This window comes from Labeo rohita, chromosome 15 (assembly GCF_022985175.1).
Source record: "Labeo rohita strain BAU-BD-2019 chromosome 15, IGBB_LRoh.1.0, whole genome shotgun sequence".
NCBI classification, from domain to species: domain Eukaryota; kingdom Metazoa; phylum Chordata; class Actinopteri; order Cypriniformes; family Cyprinidae; genus Labeo; species Labeo rohita.
The window spans coordinates 21,139,606-21,155,754 of record NC_066883.1 but is presented as its reverse complement, the minus strand read 5'-3'; the positions used below and the strand labels follow the sequence as shown (position 1 = coordinate 21,155,754).

Here is a 16,149-nt window from a genome sequence, read left to right as displayed (position 1 = left end):
TTTACTTTATTTTCAAAATTTTCAGATTCTAATATTGTAATTTTAGATTTTTTTTTTTAACGTGGCACTAAAAGGCTGTCATATTATAGTGAATCTAAAACATTAAAACAGAATCTAAAACATTAAAAATGTGTTACTTGATATAAAATCAATTTAAATAAAAATAAAAGAAAATTCCATGTATTCCCTATAATCTTCCCTATATGTATCTGAAATCTAGCCTACTAAAGCGATCCTTTTTTTCCCTTTTCTTTTCATTTCTTTTTTTTTTTTATATCAAATGTAAAGTCATGTCCCAGTCAGATTTTCTTGGTTAAACATTACTTACACTGTCAGAAAAAAAAAAAAAAAAATATATATATATATATATATTTACATTAAAAATGTAATCAATATTTTATTTCTTAAAGCCAAGTATGAATCTCATCAAGTCAGTGTTTTTAAGCATTTTACATTTATTACAAAATAACCTAAAGCAGTAACAATTTAAACAATATATAAACAATTGGGTACTATACTGAGATCCTCAAAACTCTGCTTATTTGATGTCACTAACATGGTAAACTATGGCAAATTACACAATGAGATCATAAGAGAATTACACAAGAGATCATACTGTAATGCCAACTCAGTAGCTTGTAAACATCATTTTGTTTTTTGGCAGAGTGATAGAAGTCCTGTGCACCCTGTTTCTGTACATTTCGTTGCAGTCTGTTTACAGCTTGTGATTCTCCCAAATGCTTTCCAATTTTGCACCAGCGGTCAGTGAATAAACTGTAAGTGGTCCGCAGTAATCCATAAACCAGCAAAGTGCTAAATCATGACCAGAATGTTCCTGAAAGACTCTTGCTGCATGGGACCCTACCAAGTGCAAGGTTAGAATGACTCATTTCATCTTCTCTGATGTCGCGCTCAAAGCACCCAGGCCCTGTCTCCATCATAATTAAACAGGGCTTAAGGCATCCGACGGTGTCACAGAAGAAGATGGAAGTGTCATTCATTTCTCTCATTGCTTTGCGGCCAAAGAAAGGGCACCAGGCCCCCTAACATACCAGGGTCATTCCTGGCATCCGTATCTCTCAAATGAACGGTTCACACAGGAGGCCCAGGATGATGAAGCAGACGTGTCGGAATGCTCACCATGGTAATGAGACAGTGGTTAAACCCCCTCCCGCCTTCAACTCCATCTCAACCAACAGCTCAATAAGTACATCAGTGTTGTTGGCACCCTACAGGAGCAAGGGCTGCCGAAATTTATGGGGCAACAGCCATATGAACTTGAGCTGAGCCGCACGCTCCCTGTGGACAGGACACGGAGATACGAACACAATGAGAGTGGGAGGAGAGGGGCTGTGAAGCATATCGCACAGAGACTCCGCCAGTCTTTACTCAGTGGTAGTCTGTTGTCAGAGCTGATCAATTGCTTTGCACATTTGCTAGAGTTCTGCATTAGAAGCATTGTTTTCACAGAAGGAGAATACGGTTGTCAGTCTTGTTTCTGAGTACTTAATACGGTTCACACATAGATTAGTTATTTATGAAAATTACAACCACATTGTATAACTGCAGTCACACCTGTAAATTTTCACTACAGTACACTAAATCACACATTTTCAGGGCTCACATCATGTGTATGTCTATTGTGTGTTGCAGGTTTTCATGAGGAATTCTGACAACTTCCATGAGTTGCTGTTCCACATGGCAGCCTGTTTCCACTACAGAATAAAAAAAGTGTAACTGAAACGTATTATCTTTCAAATCTGACTTTATTACTGCAATTCTAGATTTATATATCACAATTCATATCTAAGTAGTGCAAGCTTCTAAAGGTTTCTTTAGACCAGTGGTCTCAAGCTCAATTCCTGGAGGGCCGCAGCTCTGCACATTTTCGCTCCAACCCTAATCAAACACACCTGATCCAGCTAATCAAGGTCTTCAGGATTACTAGAAACTCCAAGCAGGTGTGAGTTGGAGCTGGTTGGAGCTAAACTCTGCAGAGCTGCGGCCCTCCAGGAATTGAGTTTGAGACCTCTGCTTTAGACCAATTTCATCAGAATTGCACATTTATAGCACACTTTTGACTTGCATTTCAAGGTAAAATCTTGCTTTTTTTAATCTTACAATTCAGCTTTTTTTTTCTAAGAATTCTCAGTTAACAAGGCACAATTCAGACTTTCTCTGAACTCTGAGTTAACATCTCAGAATGATGTTTTTTTTTTCCTCTGAACTGCACTTATGTCTCTTCAGACTTTTTCTCTTCTCACAGTTCTGACTTTTTTCAAACAATTCTCAGTTAACGTCGCAATTCAGACTTTCTCAGAATTCTGAGTTAACATCTCACAATTAGCTTTTTCTCAACATTTTAAGTTTCCATCTTTTAATTCAGATTTTATTTTATTTTTTTGGAATTCCGAGTTAGCCTCTCAGAATAATGGCTTTTTTTCTGAACTGCAGGTTTATGTCTGGTAATTCTGACTTTTTTCTTGGAATTCTGAGCTTACATTTCACAATTACGACTTTTTTTCCCACTAAGAATTCTCAGTTAACATGGCGCAATTCAGACTTTATTAGAATTTAACATCTTACAATTGGTTTTTTTCCCTCAAATTTTGAGTTTACATCTCGTAATTCAGACTTTTTTTTCTTGGAATTCTGAGTTTACATCTCAATTACTTTTTCCCTAAGAATTCTCAATTAACATAGCGCACTTCAGATTTCCTCTGAATTTTGAGTTAAACTCTCATAATTGGCTTTTTTCCCTCAAAATTTTGATTTTACATGTCGCAATTCAAACTCAAGATTTTACATCTTGCAGATAAGACTTTTTTTCTGAGATAATCTCTCAGAATAATGACTTTTTTTTTCTCTGTACTGCAAGTTTATGTCTCGTAATTCTGACTTTTTTCTTGGAATTCTGAGTTTACATCCCACAACTCTGACCTTTTCTTAGAATTCTCAGTTAACATGGTGCAATTCAGACTTTCTTGGAATTCTGACTTTTGGCTTTTTTTTCACACAGTTTTCATGATTTCCCTTCATCAACAATAAACTTCTAAATCTCAACTCTATACGCTAAAATACATGAACTTGACACGATTCTGAGGTCGGTTGTAAAATAATTCTTGCATAACTTTTTCAATCCATCCAGTCTCCTGTAGCACAAATGTCATTCACACTAAGTCGTGTGTTCTTCTCTGAGTGGTTTGAATAATAATTTGGTGGGGGCGTGTTAATTCGTTCTATATTAAGCCAGGTTTGTTCACCTATGTAATTAAAAGCAGCTGAGTGCTGTTCCAGTGAGACTAAATGCCGAGGGGTAACGTTCCATTTAGGCGAGTCAATATGAGCGGAGAGGTTCATTACTCACCGAGGGGTGGAAGTGAGGTCATAATCAAACACTAGCATCCTACGGGGGACTCGTAACCTCTCCTTGCTTCTCTCTTCGCTGCCACGTTACGTGATAATAAGCTTGAGAGGTTTCTAATAGCTTAGCTTATTGTCTTCACTGTTCTGGGAAAAAAGTCTCTCGGTCAAACTCAAATGTCTCAAAAGACAATAAAATAGCCTATCCACATTCACTCGAGTTTTTAAGTACTATTGTTTTAGTTCACGTCAAGCATGCGTATTTATTCGTGCCGCGGCTCACTACTTTGAAAATCACTCACGGTGACTTTAACTGTCGTGCTTGTCTATAAATGTGCTTTTTTGGTAGGATGACTTACTTTTAATATTAAAATATGGGTATCATATCATGTCAAGTGGAAAATAACTATGATTATGTACCTTAATAAATGTGTTAAAATATGAGTAGCACAATATGTCAGGCAGAAAGTGGCTGTGAGGTTGTACACCCACTGTAATGAATGAGCTAACTGAGCCCACACAGAATGTACAGTACATGCACATGCAGAACAGCACCGAAAATCGTGGTACAGAACTAGTCAAATGGATGTTAAAAAAAAAATACAGCTATATGAACCATTCTAGAGAATTGGTTTAAAGTCAGAATTGTAAATGTCTTTTCCCACTAATTTTGTATGTATGCAAATTGTATGAAATCCAAGGTACACATTTCTAGTAACTGTGCAGTTCTCATATTGTATTTTCAGAAAGTTTTGGAATATTTGTTCTCTCCTCAAATTTGTAACTACCGAAACAGTAATGTATAATTTAATAAGAAGGGTTATATTGGCCTATTAAGATTTTGCTTACATCTTCCTTGTAAATATATATTTTTTTATTTTATTAAAAAGTTTTTAGAGGTAAATCAGTAATCAATTCCAATTTTTTAATATATTTCAAGTGTGATTTATGAGATTTGTTGTATTTTGAATCCAAATTTTCTTTGTAAAAGGCAAAAAGTTGGATCATAATGAGTTTAAACTTAAGGATGCATTAGTCTGAATATACATTGAACTAAAAACTATCATAACATCTTAGTTAATAATTCAGTATACTTTATTTTTGATAAAACATCCCATGTTTCGGTCGTGACACCACATTTTTGGTCGTGCTTTGGTAGTGACCACATCACATTACAGATTTTAAGTCACATACTAAAACAGTAAAATACTAAAAATTTGCATAACTGTACTAAAATTTTATTTCCCCCAAATAAAGAATAATGTGTTCCCTTATTATCCCGAACCAATGATCACTTGTTTCGGTCATGACAATTTTAGATAATTTGGTATGTTTCGGGAAGTTTTTTTTTTTTTTTTTTATACATAAAGTTTTATGATTTACAAAGAACATATAAAATAAATATTTTTTAACTTAACTTTTTTTAAACAAAAATATCTTTTTAAAAACAGCAGTGGAATGAAATGCAAAAATTATTTCAATATCATTTTCGGAAGTTGAAATTGAGGACTTAGGGTTCGGGACAGCCACCGCCCAATTGAAAGTACCCACTAAATGATGATTTTATATATACATTAAATTTACTGATACTTTAAATATTATTGTGGGTTTCAACAGATAATAAAACGATCTTGGTAAACATCTAAGATTTTAATACTTAAATGTTTTTTGTTTTTTGTTTTTTTGGAAGTGGGACAGCAGTTTGCACCAATTCTGTAGAATGGCTCATATATTTCAAAATTTTTATGTAAATGTATCTTTTCCGTCTATTGTCATAATAAAAACAGCATAGTTTATGCAGAAGGTAAAGGCCAGTGCAAGTATAGCACCGATAGTGTTGTAAGTTATAAGATGCAAAACTTGACAGAAGACTTGACTAGTCTAGACTAACATAAAAGTACATATAAATACCATGAGATTACCACTAGATGCTTAGCAACAAACACCCAATGGCATGCAGTGGTTTTTAATTAATCTGTAAAAATAATATTCCCTTATTCAAATCGAGCCTTTCTCAGATGCCTGTCGGTGTGACGTCACACCCACAGAGGCCGCTCCCACAATAGTTGACTGACATGAGCGTTTTACCTCAGATCAGCTGTAACAGTCCAGCCTCCATGTTTTGATGCTGGAGCAGGGATGTAAGTTAGTCAAGAATTGAGCGATTGAGGTATTGTGTTGCTGGATGTAATAATGAACATAGTGGTCGTCATCTACTCAGTTTACTCTGCAGTGGATTACATTTGTTTGTGAAGGGAATGCGCCTCTCGATCTACATATATGGGTCTGTGTTCACGCGAATCATTCGTGATCCAACTTCACTTACAGCAGAAGTGAGTATAAGGGTTTTTTTATATAAATCTTTGCGATCGCCTTTCCTAATAATGTGCTAGTTAGCAAGTTAAGCTGCTAAATGCGGCTAATGTAAACAGGCTCCTCACTCCACAGAGAGAAGAGAGGGGCGGAGCGAGCAGAGCTCATTTGCATTTAAAGCAGCCTCGACCAGAATGGGATAATTTTTGCAGAGCTGATTTTGACAAGGTAAAAAGGGTGTTGTTTTACACTACCACTGAGAATTTTTAACCAAAGTATATTATGGACTTTTCATTAAGACCCTAAAGAATCATATTAACTTGTGGAAAATGGGCATCCGATGACCCCTTTAAATATACAAAACAGCTTGTTTTGCTGCTTGATATTAGAAATTGGTGTGTGCCACATTATTTTAATGTATTATTTTAATTATGAACACGCTGGTTTGTAGTGCAAACAGTTTTACCGTTTACTGCAAGTTGTAATTCCCGCCCAGGCTTACGTCAGCCTTGAAGAATAGGTGGATAGAGCTGCCACAAAAATGTTCAAAGACAAAATTCAAGACAGCTACGCACAATATATAATAAGATGACTATTATATTAATGTAAAATGTATATGACTGTGTGAGTGTAGATGTAGATGAGTTTGTTTCTTCAACAATGTGGATTATTGCATTGTTTTTTTAGCTGTTTTGACTCATTTTAATGGCACCTATTCACCGCAGGGTATTCCCTGGTGAGCTGAATTTCTACAAATATGTTCTGATGAACTTTAAACTCATCTTGGAAACATTTTTTACTAATGACACTTGGACCCATGTACCGTCAGACAACCACAGTACTTTCTATATCTTCATAAAGCTGCATATTTCACACTGATCAATTTCAATAGCTTATGTTAGTGCATGCACACTGCTCTCAAGTGTGTGGAACAGAGAGTATGGAAACAGGAATGGCTCTTGGGTTGGTCTAGGTGACCTGAGAGGCTGCGAGAGATGTGATGTGACACCACAGTTTGCCCTTCTTCTCGCCCCCCTTAGTGCTTCAATTAGATAATTGACAGGTGCACGCTGAGACTGAGACAATCAATTATCCTGCTGACTGTCTGTTGCTCTGCACTTAACCACACTGTGTTTTAAGGGTGAAACGGTGAGGACATTGTACCAGAGGACACATAAGGTAAAAAGGTAACCACTTTCCTTCAGAGGAACAGAGTGCATCTCTAAAACTGCTTAGGGGAAACTCGACTGAGGCTACAGTGGAGCTCTGCGATTCATTTGAATGAGCACTACTGAGAGCATGGTTAAGTGAAGAGCTTTTTCTTCCTCTTTTTAAATGATTTGCAACAAGTGTGGCGGTAATGAGCAACGCCTGAGGAGGACTGACGGAGCTTAACAGGAGTCGTAGTTTTAAACACTTGCTCTGCTCTGTATCTGCATGGCTAACCTATAGAGCCCAGTTAAACCCTCAGCATTGATGTCATTGCAGCCCTATGGGCAAACACAGAGTCTCTAGACAGACAACAAGCACTATCTGCCCTCTACTGGCCTGTAAGTGTATAATCAACAAGAATATCTGGTGCAAACTTGGATATTTATACTTGGATATATGTAACGCTGGATGCATCAAGCTAAGAAGGGAGTAAATCAGTTCTTTGATTTTTACTTTTAATTTTGATGTTTAATATTTATATAAACGTTACATATTGGTTGCATTTGTAAGTTATAAAGTTTACCTGGTTGTGTAAAACAGGCATAATAATAATAATATCGATATATTGATCACAGGCACCTGAATCTAATCAAATCGTCATGTTTTGAGGTTCTCTCATATCTCAGATCGTATCATGATGAAACGTCTTATTTAATTCCCTAGTATTTTTATACAGCACCAAATATTCGCCACAGCAACAGTAAACAGCCCGAGGGCTTACAGTTCAGTACATCGAATATAGAAAGTTGTGTTCTCTTACCGTGTTATAGATTTACTTACAAAATAAAACAATTTTGTTCAAATATTCTTTATGCAAGATTTCAAAGACTACGGGCGCCCAAAGACAGTTCGGGTTGCACAAGCCAAACCTTAGAGACTTTACTTCAAAATCACTGACAGAAAGTACTACAAAAAATCATCACCGACTGTCAGTGTACATAATTCACACACTGGATGCTTCAAGGAAAGAATCATGGCGGAAGCAAATTGGTATTGATCATAAAACGTTGTAACTGTGAATGATGACTGTACAATTTAGTTTGTACCCACTTTATGTACCCTTGATGAGGAATAACGATAAAGCATGCCAGAAAACACAACTCATTTAGCTGGTTTATGAGGAGACAGGCTTGCACGACTTCAAAAACAAACTAAATTTCCGATCATGCTCTGTGGCAGCACATAATTAGAGCATTAATTATGCTCGCGTTCTTTGCTCTCCATTTACTCGCGCTAATGCTAAAAAGCTTCCCGTCTTGTTGTGAAGAAAAAGAAATATGAAACTGCTCGACCATTTCTTTCTGACCGAAATTACATACTATGAACTCCATTTTCAATACAACGTGGCTATTTAATTTTAAAGGAATAGTTCACCCAACAATTCTAATTCTGTTATTAATTCCTCACCCTCAGGTCGTTCATCTTTGGGACACTAATTAAGGTATTTCTGTTGAAATCCGAGAGCTTTCTGACCCTGCATAGACAGCAATGCAATTACCACGTTCGAGAAAAGGTGGGAAGTGCGTCGATAAAATAGTCAATGTGATATCAGTGGTTCAGCCGTAATGTTATGAACCGTAATGTTTTCACAACAAAACCCGCCCAATTGCTAGTTACTCAAAACTAACCCAGTCCCATTTAGAGAGGGGTTCCCTGTTAAAAAGCCATTCTGTAGGGTAAAATAAGCGTTTTTTGGCGGGGTTCCCCTGGTACAATGTGCATTCTAGTGAATAAATATCATATTTTTGGGGTCTCTTCAACCCACGGACATGAAAAACAACCTGCTAAAACCATGTCAAAGTAGCCCAATTCTGCGGGAAAACTGCGGACTTGGCAACACTTATGAAAAATACATTTTGAGCACAAAGAAAACAAAAATAACGACTCAAGTATTCTCGTAGCCTCTTAAAATTACAATTAAATCACTGATGTCACATGGACTATTTTAACGATGTATTTACCACTTTTCTTACCCTTGAATGTGGTAATTCCATTGCTGTCTATGCAGGGTCAGAAAGCTCCTGGATGTGTACAAAAAAGATGACGAACAAAAGTCTTAGTTTTGGAACGACATAAATGTAATTAATGACAGAATTTTCTATTCCCCCCCTACCCCCCGCGCCCTTTAAGAGTGATTAGTTAAAAAATAAAAAATAAAACGCGTCATCAGTTGGACATATTGGTGGCACAGAGCATAAACATTGCCGCTGAACCAAATTAAACTTGCATATTTTGCTGATTATTGCTGCTGAAAATGGCCTATTAGGGTCATGTTTTCGGCTAATCTAATCTGTCGAACCAGGAAACACATTTGGAGTACAGACTGCCCAGGGTTGCCAGGTTTTCAGAACAAAACCCACACAATTGCTACTCAAAACTAGCCCTAACTGTTTCGAGGGGGGTCCCCGGTAAAAATCATGTTCCTGGGGGTAAAATACAGGGATTTTTTGTGGGGTACCCATAGTAAACTTAGCATTTCAGGGGCTAAATATTACGTTTTTGGGACCGCTTAACCCATGGACATGAAAAAACAACCAACAGCAACAGTGTTAAAGGAACACTCAACTTTTTTTAAAAATAGGCTCATTTTCCAATTCCCCTAGAGTTAAACAGTTCATACGGCAGCAAAGTTCCTTGATTATTACGCCGGAATGAGAGTATAGTTCATATCACCCTAGAAAATCGCAACTTTTCATTTTCTGTCAGTCTTAGTACACGATGTAACCAGGGGCGTTTCTAGGATTTTAAAACATCCGGGGCTGATGCCAAACCATCAGGGGCTAGTGGTGTTGGGTGGGAGCTCACGTCATGCTCACATAAGATTTTGTTAGACACAGGTGGTTGAACGTCGATGGGGTCCGGGGCATTAAACTGGGGGTTAAAGACCTTGCCGCACTATGAACAATAGTAAATAGTAATCACTGCAAACAGCAAACATATCAAAGTATTATAACAAAATTATAAATTTACAAAAATATGTTAGAAAAATAAAATAATAAATTTGAAGATGTATTTATAACTGTAGCAAATATATAGTTGCATGCAATTTTAATTATTTATTATTTTAAAAATTTTAATATTATTATTATTATTATTATTTTAATTCCGTTTTTCGTTTTAATTTTTAACTTATTTTTAATGCTTAAAAAATTTTTTTTTTTTTTTTTTATTGTTACCAAATATGTTGTAGCATGTCTGTTTATTTGAATGCATAAAAACAACTTATTGATATATATATATTTACATTTATTTTTTTTTTTATGGAATTCTGTGTTGTGTATTTTTCTGGTTATCAAATGAAGGTATAAAATATTACATAAATTGATCTTATAATGAATATGATATTTTATTTTTGACTAATAAAGGGGATTGACTATTCAAATTTAAAACATGGAATAAATATTGTGTGAAAAAATTGTAGAAATTTGTATTAATTAATAGTAGTAGTCGTAGTAGTAGTTGTAGTAGGCACGTACATTGTACTGAATGGTTAATAAAGTTAAACCGAACTTTTACTTTGACGGGTTGCCGTGAATACCTGTAAATTTCTGTGTGTATATTTGACGCTTGTTTTACTCAAATGAAGCCGTGAAATGCTCATGAAGTGACTCTCAGAGCAGTTTTAGAGATGTTGTTAATGTATTTATGTCCTCATTTAGTGAAACATTTAGTGAATTCGAAAACGGTAAAACTCAACTGTTTAACTCTAGGGGGAGTTGGACAATGCGCCTATTTTCAAGAAAAATGGAGTGTTTCTTTAAAGTAGCCCAATTCTGCGGGAAAACCACAGACTTGGCAACAATGAGACTGCCACACAAATCTAGAAGAGGGCAAAAAACTGAGGAACAAAAGACGTTTGTGGTTGGACAAACAGAACCAGGATTTCCAAGGCAAGAACGTTAGCTAACATTAACGTTAGTTTGTCAAAATATTGCGTCCTTTCCTGTTGCGTCATTTTGTTTTCTTTGTACACAAAGAGTATTCTCTATTCTCTATTTTATCGATGTCCTCACTACTTTTCTGACGTTGCAAGATGAGAAAGCTTTTGGATTTCATAAAAATATCTTAATTTGTGTTCCGAAGATAAACATAGGTCTTATGAGTTTGGAATGACATGAGGGTGCGTAACTAATCACAGAATTTTCATTTTTTCAAACAAAATGACTGAAAAACTACCGTTGGGAACATTCCAGCACATGCACTCATTATACTCCTCTAGTCCCTGCATTTTAAAAAAACTGCCAAAATCAATCAGTGCAAAGGTTTTGTCATTGCATCTTTATTTCCAGGTTTTGCATCACCTTCAATCTCGATGGCCAATCTTCTCTTTTTGCAGTCATCAAAATGTAGCTGCAGACCAAGAGAGCCTGAGCTCCATTCACTCTTCATCTCAGCAGGAGGGTCTCAAGGGCAAATGAATCAGTCCAGGGCTCTGGGAGGAATGTCAGCTGGCTGGAGTAACTGAGGGAGGCCTTGAGCAAAAACTTCTCTTTATGTACTGCACAGACTTGGGCTTCCACGCGTAAAAATTGTGGGGGAGAAAAAAGTCTGAATTCTGGAGCGCTCGCCCTGTTCAGTCACACTGAAGCCTACAGCGACAGACAGCTTAAGAGTTTCAACAGCCAAAAGCATGCGGGAAACATGGAAAACACTAAAAGGAAAAATAAATACATCTTGGGATTTTTTTTTAAAAAAAGAAAACTTAATACATTAGTTTAAAAAAATTCCTTTCTCAACTTATATATTTTCTAAACACACAGCTTTGTACATTTTGGTATAGTTTTCTCCTTTCTCTAGCTAGGGCTGCTGGGGAAAGAGGAGGAGGAGGAGGAGGAGGAGAGACTGGGCTGCCCACGTTCGTTGGAATGAGGACATGTACTCGGGACAGGTAAGGCTGAGAGGAGACAGTCCGTCTTCCCTAATTGACGAGTGCTGACAGAAGCGAGAGGCCTTGTTAGAATATTCCCCTCATTTTTGGATGGAGGTGTTCAGCAGTGAGGAAGACAGGCTTGTGCGGAGCATGTTACGGATAGAAGCGATGCCCCCGTCATCACAGGAGCCGGGAACTTCTGCCACTCTATTTCTTATCTGTGGGAGGAATGAGACACAGCAGAATGATGGAATAATCCTGAAACCGAAAACTCGGTGTCAAAGGCTGTTTGATTTGAAATGTTTAGCAGTCACTGTGGTGTTCACGTTACCTCTGCTCTCGTCCGTATCTGCGGCTGACCCGACGGGCCTTTGGCGGAGTAGATTATAATACTTTGTTTCCATCTCCTGAAAAACAAGTTATTACTCAAATTAATATAGGCTTTACAGTACAGAAATACTGACAATCAATAATCGCTCAATAAACTAAACAATAGTTTCTTTAATATCAAATCTAGTAATGAATAGTAACATCTGTTAGCTTTCTAGCACCAAACAACAATATTTAAAGGTTATTATTTGATATATTATTTGGATAATCACACAAAATTTCCAAACAGCCACTTCTCAAATGAGAGACTCAATGAGAATAAAAAAAAAAAAAAGTTAAATGAATATAATTAATAATTGTATTATTAATTCGATTTTTTTTTACAATATATAAAACAGAATACAATTACTATGAAGATTAAAAATAACAAATTATTTATTAAATCATTAATAAACTTATATAAGTTATTAAATAAAGTAATAAATTAATTACTATTATTAAAACATATATAGAAATTGTTTAATTACAATTATTAAAACACTAACAATAATAATATTATTATTGCAATAAAGATAAATAATAAATATATAAAAGTGATTTTAAAAGCTGATTTTATAACATATACACACATTTTTGTATATATATATATATATATATATATATATATATATATATATATATATATATATATATATATTACAAAACTACAACAACAACAAAAAAAACGTATACATATCGGTTATTAGACAAAATGATCTGTATCAGTCATAAAAATCCAGTATAGTGGATAAACACAGGAACATAATCATTATTAAATGTATATAATTTAATAACCGTATTAGTAATACATTCAATTTGTATCATTAAATAAACAACATACAGAAATTATGAGTAATTACTATTATTAAATCACTAACAATAATAAAATTATTATATTATTATTGCAATAAAGATCATTAATAAATATAAAGTATAAAAGTGATTTTAAAAACTGATATTATAATATATACACACATTTTGTCTATATATTACAAAATTAAAAATAAATTAAATAATAGACTAAAATTACATATCGGTTATTAGACAAAAATGATCTGTATCAGTCATTTAAAATATAGTGGATAAAAACAAATTAACAATCATTATTAAATGTGTATAATTTAATAAATGTATTAGTAATAAATTAATAAATTGTATTATTAAATAAAATATAGAAATGATGTATAATTACTATTATTAAATCACTAACAATAATAAAATTATTTTATTATCATTATTATTATTGCAATAATGATCATTAATAAATATAAAGTAAAAAAGTAATTTTAAAAACTGATAATATATACACACATTTTGTCTATATATTACAAAACTAAAAATAAATTTAAAAAATCGGTTATATATCAGTTACACACGGTTCTGTATCAGTCATAAAAATCCAATATAGTGGATAAAAACAAATTACCAATCATTATTAAATGTGTATAAATGTAATAACTGTTATAAAATTGTATTATTAAATTAAATATAGAAATTATGTATAATTACTATTATTAAATCACTAACAATAATAAAATTATTATTATTATTATTATTATAGTAAAAAAGGTCATTAATAAATAAAGTATAGAAGTGATTTTAAAAACTGATTTTATAATACATACACAATTTGTGTCTATATATTACAAAATAAAAATAAAATAGAAAAAACTAAAATTACTTTTCCATATTGGTTATTAGACAGATAATCTGTATCAGTCATAAAAATCCAACATAGTGAATAAAAACATATGAACAATCATTATATGCGTATAATTAATCACTGTATTAGTATTCGTAAAATATAGAAATGATTTATAATTACTATTATTAAATAATAAAGATCATTAATAAATAAATATAAATGTATAAAAATAAATACAGATGATTGTATAATATATACACATCTCATCTATAAATAAATAAAATAAAATTACATATCGGTTATAAGACAAAAATGATCTGTGTCAGTCATAAAAAGTATAGCGGATATATATAGTATATGTATAAGTAAATATAAGTGTATGAACGATTTAAATAAAAAAAGCAGTAAAAAAAAGTACACAAAAAAAGACTCCCAAATTGCAAAACAAATTACAAAACTAGTCTTATGACCCAGCCTTTAACAACTCAAAAAAAGAGCATTAAAGTCAACAAGATCACCGAGTACATTGTGAATATTTGATATATCGTGTAGCCCGAAAATACAGAGAGTGGTGAGAGCAGACAGACCTTGAGCTGGTTGAGGGTGGCCTGCAGGCAGCGCAGATGTGAGAGGACCTGTCTGCTGAGCCGAGATGTGCTGCCTGAGGAGGGCGAGGAGAACTTCAGACTGATGCCCGAGTCAGCAGCACAGCTGTGGGCCAAACTTGACTCCTTTCTCCGAACCTGAATATCGTCATCTGTGCTGCTCTCACATGGGCCACCGTACCCCTCCAGAACCAGATAAGCTGCTGAAAAGCACAACTATAGTCAGCTGGGATGTGTACAATCTGAACACCATTTTCTCCATTCCACCTCTCCATATAAACCAGCATTACCTCAAGACAGTAATGTTTCTTGGTCAAACACTCACCGTAGTCCTCTGGGCACTCGTAGAAGCCCGTATCTCCACAGGTGTAGTCCTGAGCTCTACTAGGGGTGCGAGCAGAGCTGTGCTCCACCGGCGTGCGTAGAGAGGTGGTCCTGAGGAGACGGCTGCCTGCCGATCGACCCAATCGTTCGCCCTCATCCTGAGCCATCAGCTGAGTCACCAGCACCTGCTTCAGCGCCGCCACTGAAAAACACAGTCATGTGTACACAGATCTTATTAAATGATACACTATCTTAAAACAACAGGAAATGAAGACGCTGATGACACAACATGCTGGACAAGTGTGATACTGAGACCCCATTTATAACTGATATTAACAAGGAAACACAAACACTTTTGGTTCCCACTAACTTCCATTCAGGGGTGGGTGATATATTAACCGGTAGAAATTTGTCAAACGGTACAGATTTTGGACTAGCGTCTCTATCGTGTTTACACGCTCATGTGACGTTGCCATGCTGTGATTACGAAAACGTATAATTTGCACGTTTTTAAACAAGTATTTTTAAGCCATTGAAACGCAATCAGCAGTGGTAGAGAGCTATATTTGTGTGACGTCTGAGAGACTTGTTATTTTTGCCTCTTCATAGGCATTGAATGGTTAAAAACACTTTATTTTGGTGTCAAAATGCCCGTCTTTGCAAGTTTCCTCATAAACACAGTAATTTAGGTCTTAAAGGAAAAGTTCACTTCCAGAACAAAAAAAACATAGATAATGTAATGTATTCACCCCCTTGTCCCCTTTATTTCTTCAGTCGTAAAGAAAGTGTATTTTGAGGAAAACATTACAGGATTTCTCTCATTTAATGGACTTCTATGGTGCACCAAAATTTGAACTTCCAAAATGTAGTTTAAATGCAGCTTCAAAGGGCTCTAATTGATCCCAGCCGAGGAAGAAGGGTCTAATCTAGCGAAACAATGTCATTTTTTTCGAAAAATAAAAATTTGTATACTTTTTAAGCACAAAAGCTCATGTAGCACAGGTTCTGGGATGCACGTTCACGATGCTACGAAATAGTGATGGGTCGTTCTTAAACGATTTGTTTATTTTGAACGAGTCTTTAATGTGACTCGGGAAGAACGAGTCGTCTCGGGGAGTGATTCATTCAGTTGCGCATGCGCAACATCCTATTCAGTTCTGTACTGGAATTAGCTCACCTGTTTGGAGTCTTCAGGTTTTTTGAGCCCCATCTTATGGGGCTGTCATGTGATGAACGAACAACTCAAACCCAAAAACTTGTCAGCTAAGAGGTGAGGTGAGCTAATCATAGACTAAAGACCCAGGTAAACAATGAATTAATCTTTTCTGTTTCTTATAGCATTATAGTTTTGTATTGTTTATAGTGTGATCAACGTTTGTGTAAGCAGTAGATGTGTTAGGGAAGTAACACGTAACATTTGAATTATATTTTGCTAAAATGAACAAAAT

The 16,149-nt window shown here is 35.0% G+C and overlaps 1 protein-coding gene across 1 annotated transcript in view; it reads right to left on the bottom strand.

Annotated features, from left to right (window-relative positions):
* Positions 1-11,938: 11,938 nt before the first annotated feature.
* The window catches only part of arhgef12a (Rho guanine nucleotide exchange factor (GEF) 12a), a 66,118-nt gene continuing 61,907 nt past the window's right edge, over positions 11,939-16,149 (bottom strand). The window contains 4 exon segments of the mRNA XM_051129520.1: positions 11,939-11,976; positions 12,090-12,165; positions 14,360-14,577; positions 14,703-14,903. Of these exon segments, the coding sequence (XP_050985477.1) occupies positions 11,966-11,976; positions 12,090-12,165; positions 14,360-14,577; positions 14,703-14,903 (506 nt within the window). The 3' untranslated portion in view covers positions 11,939-11,965.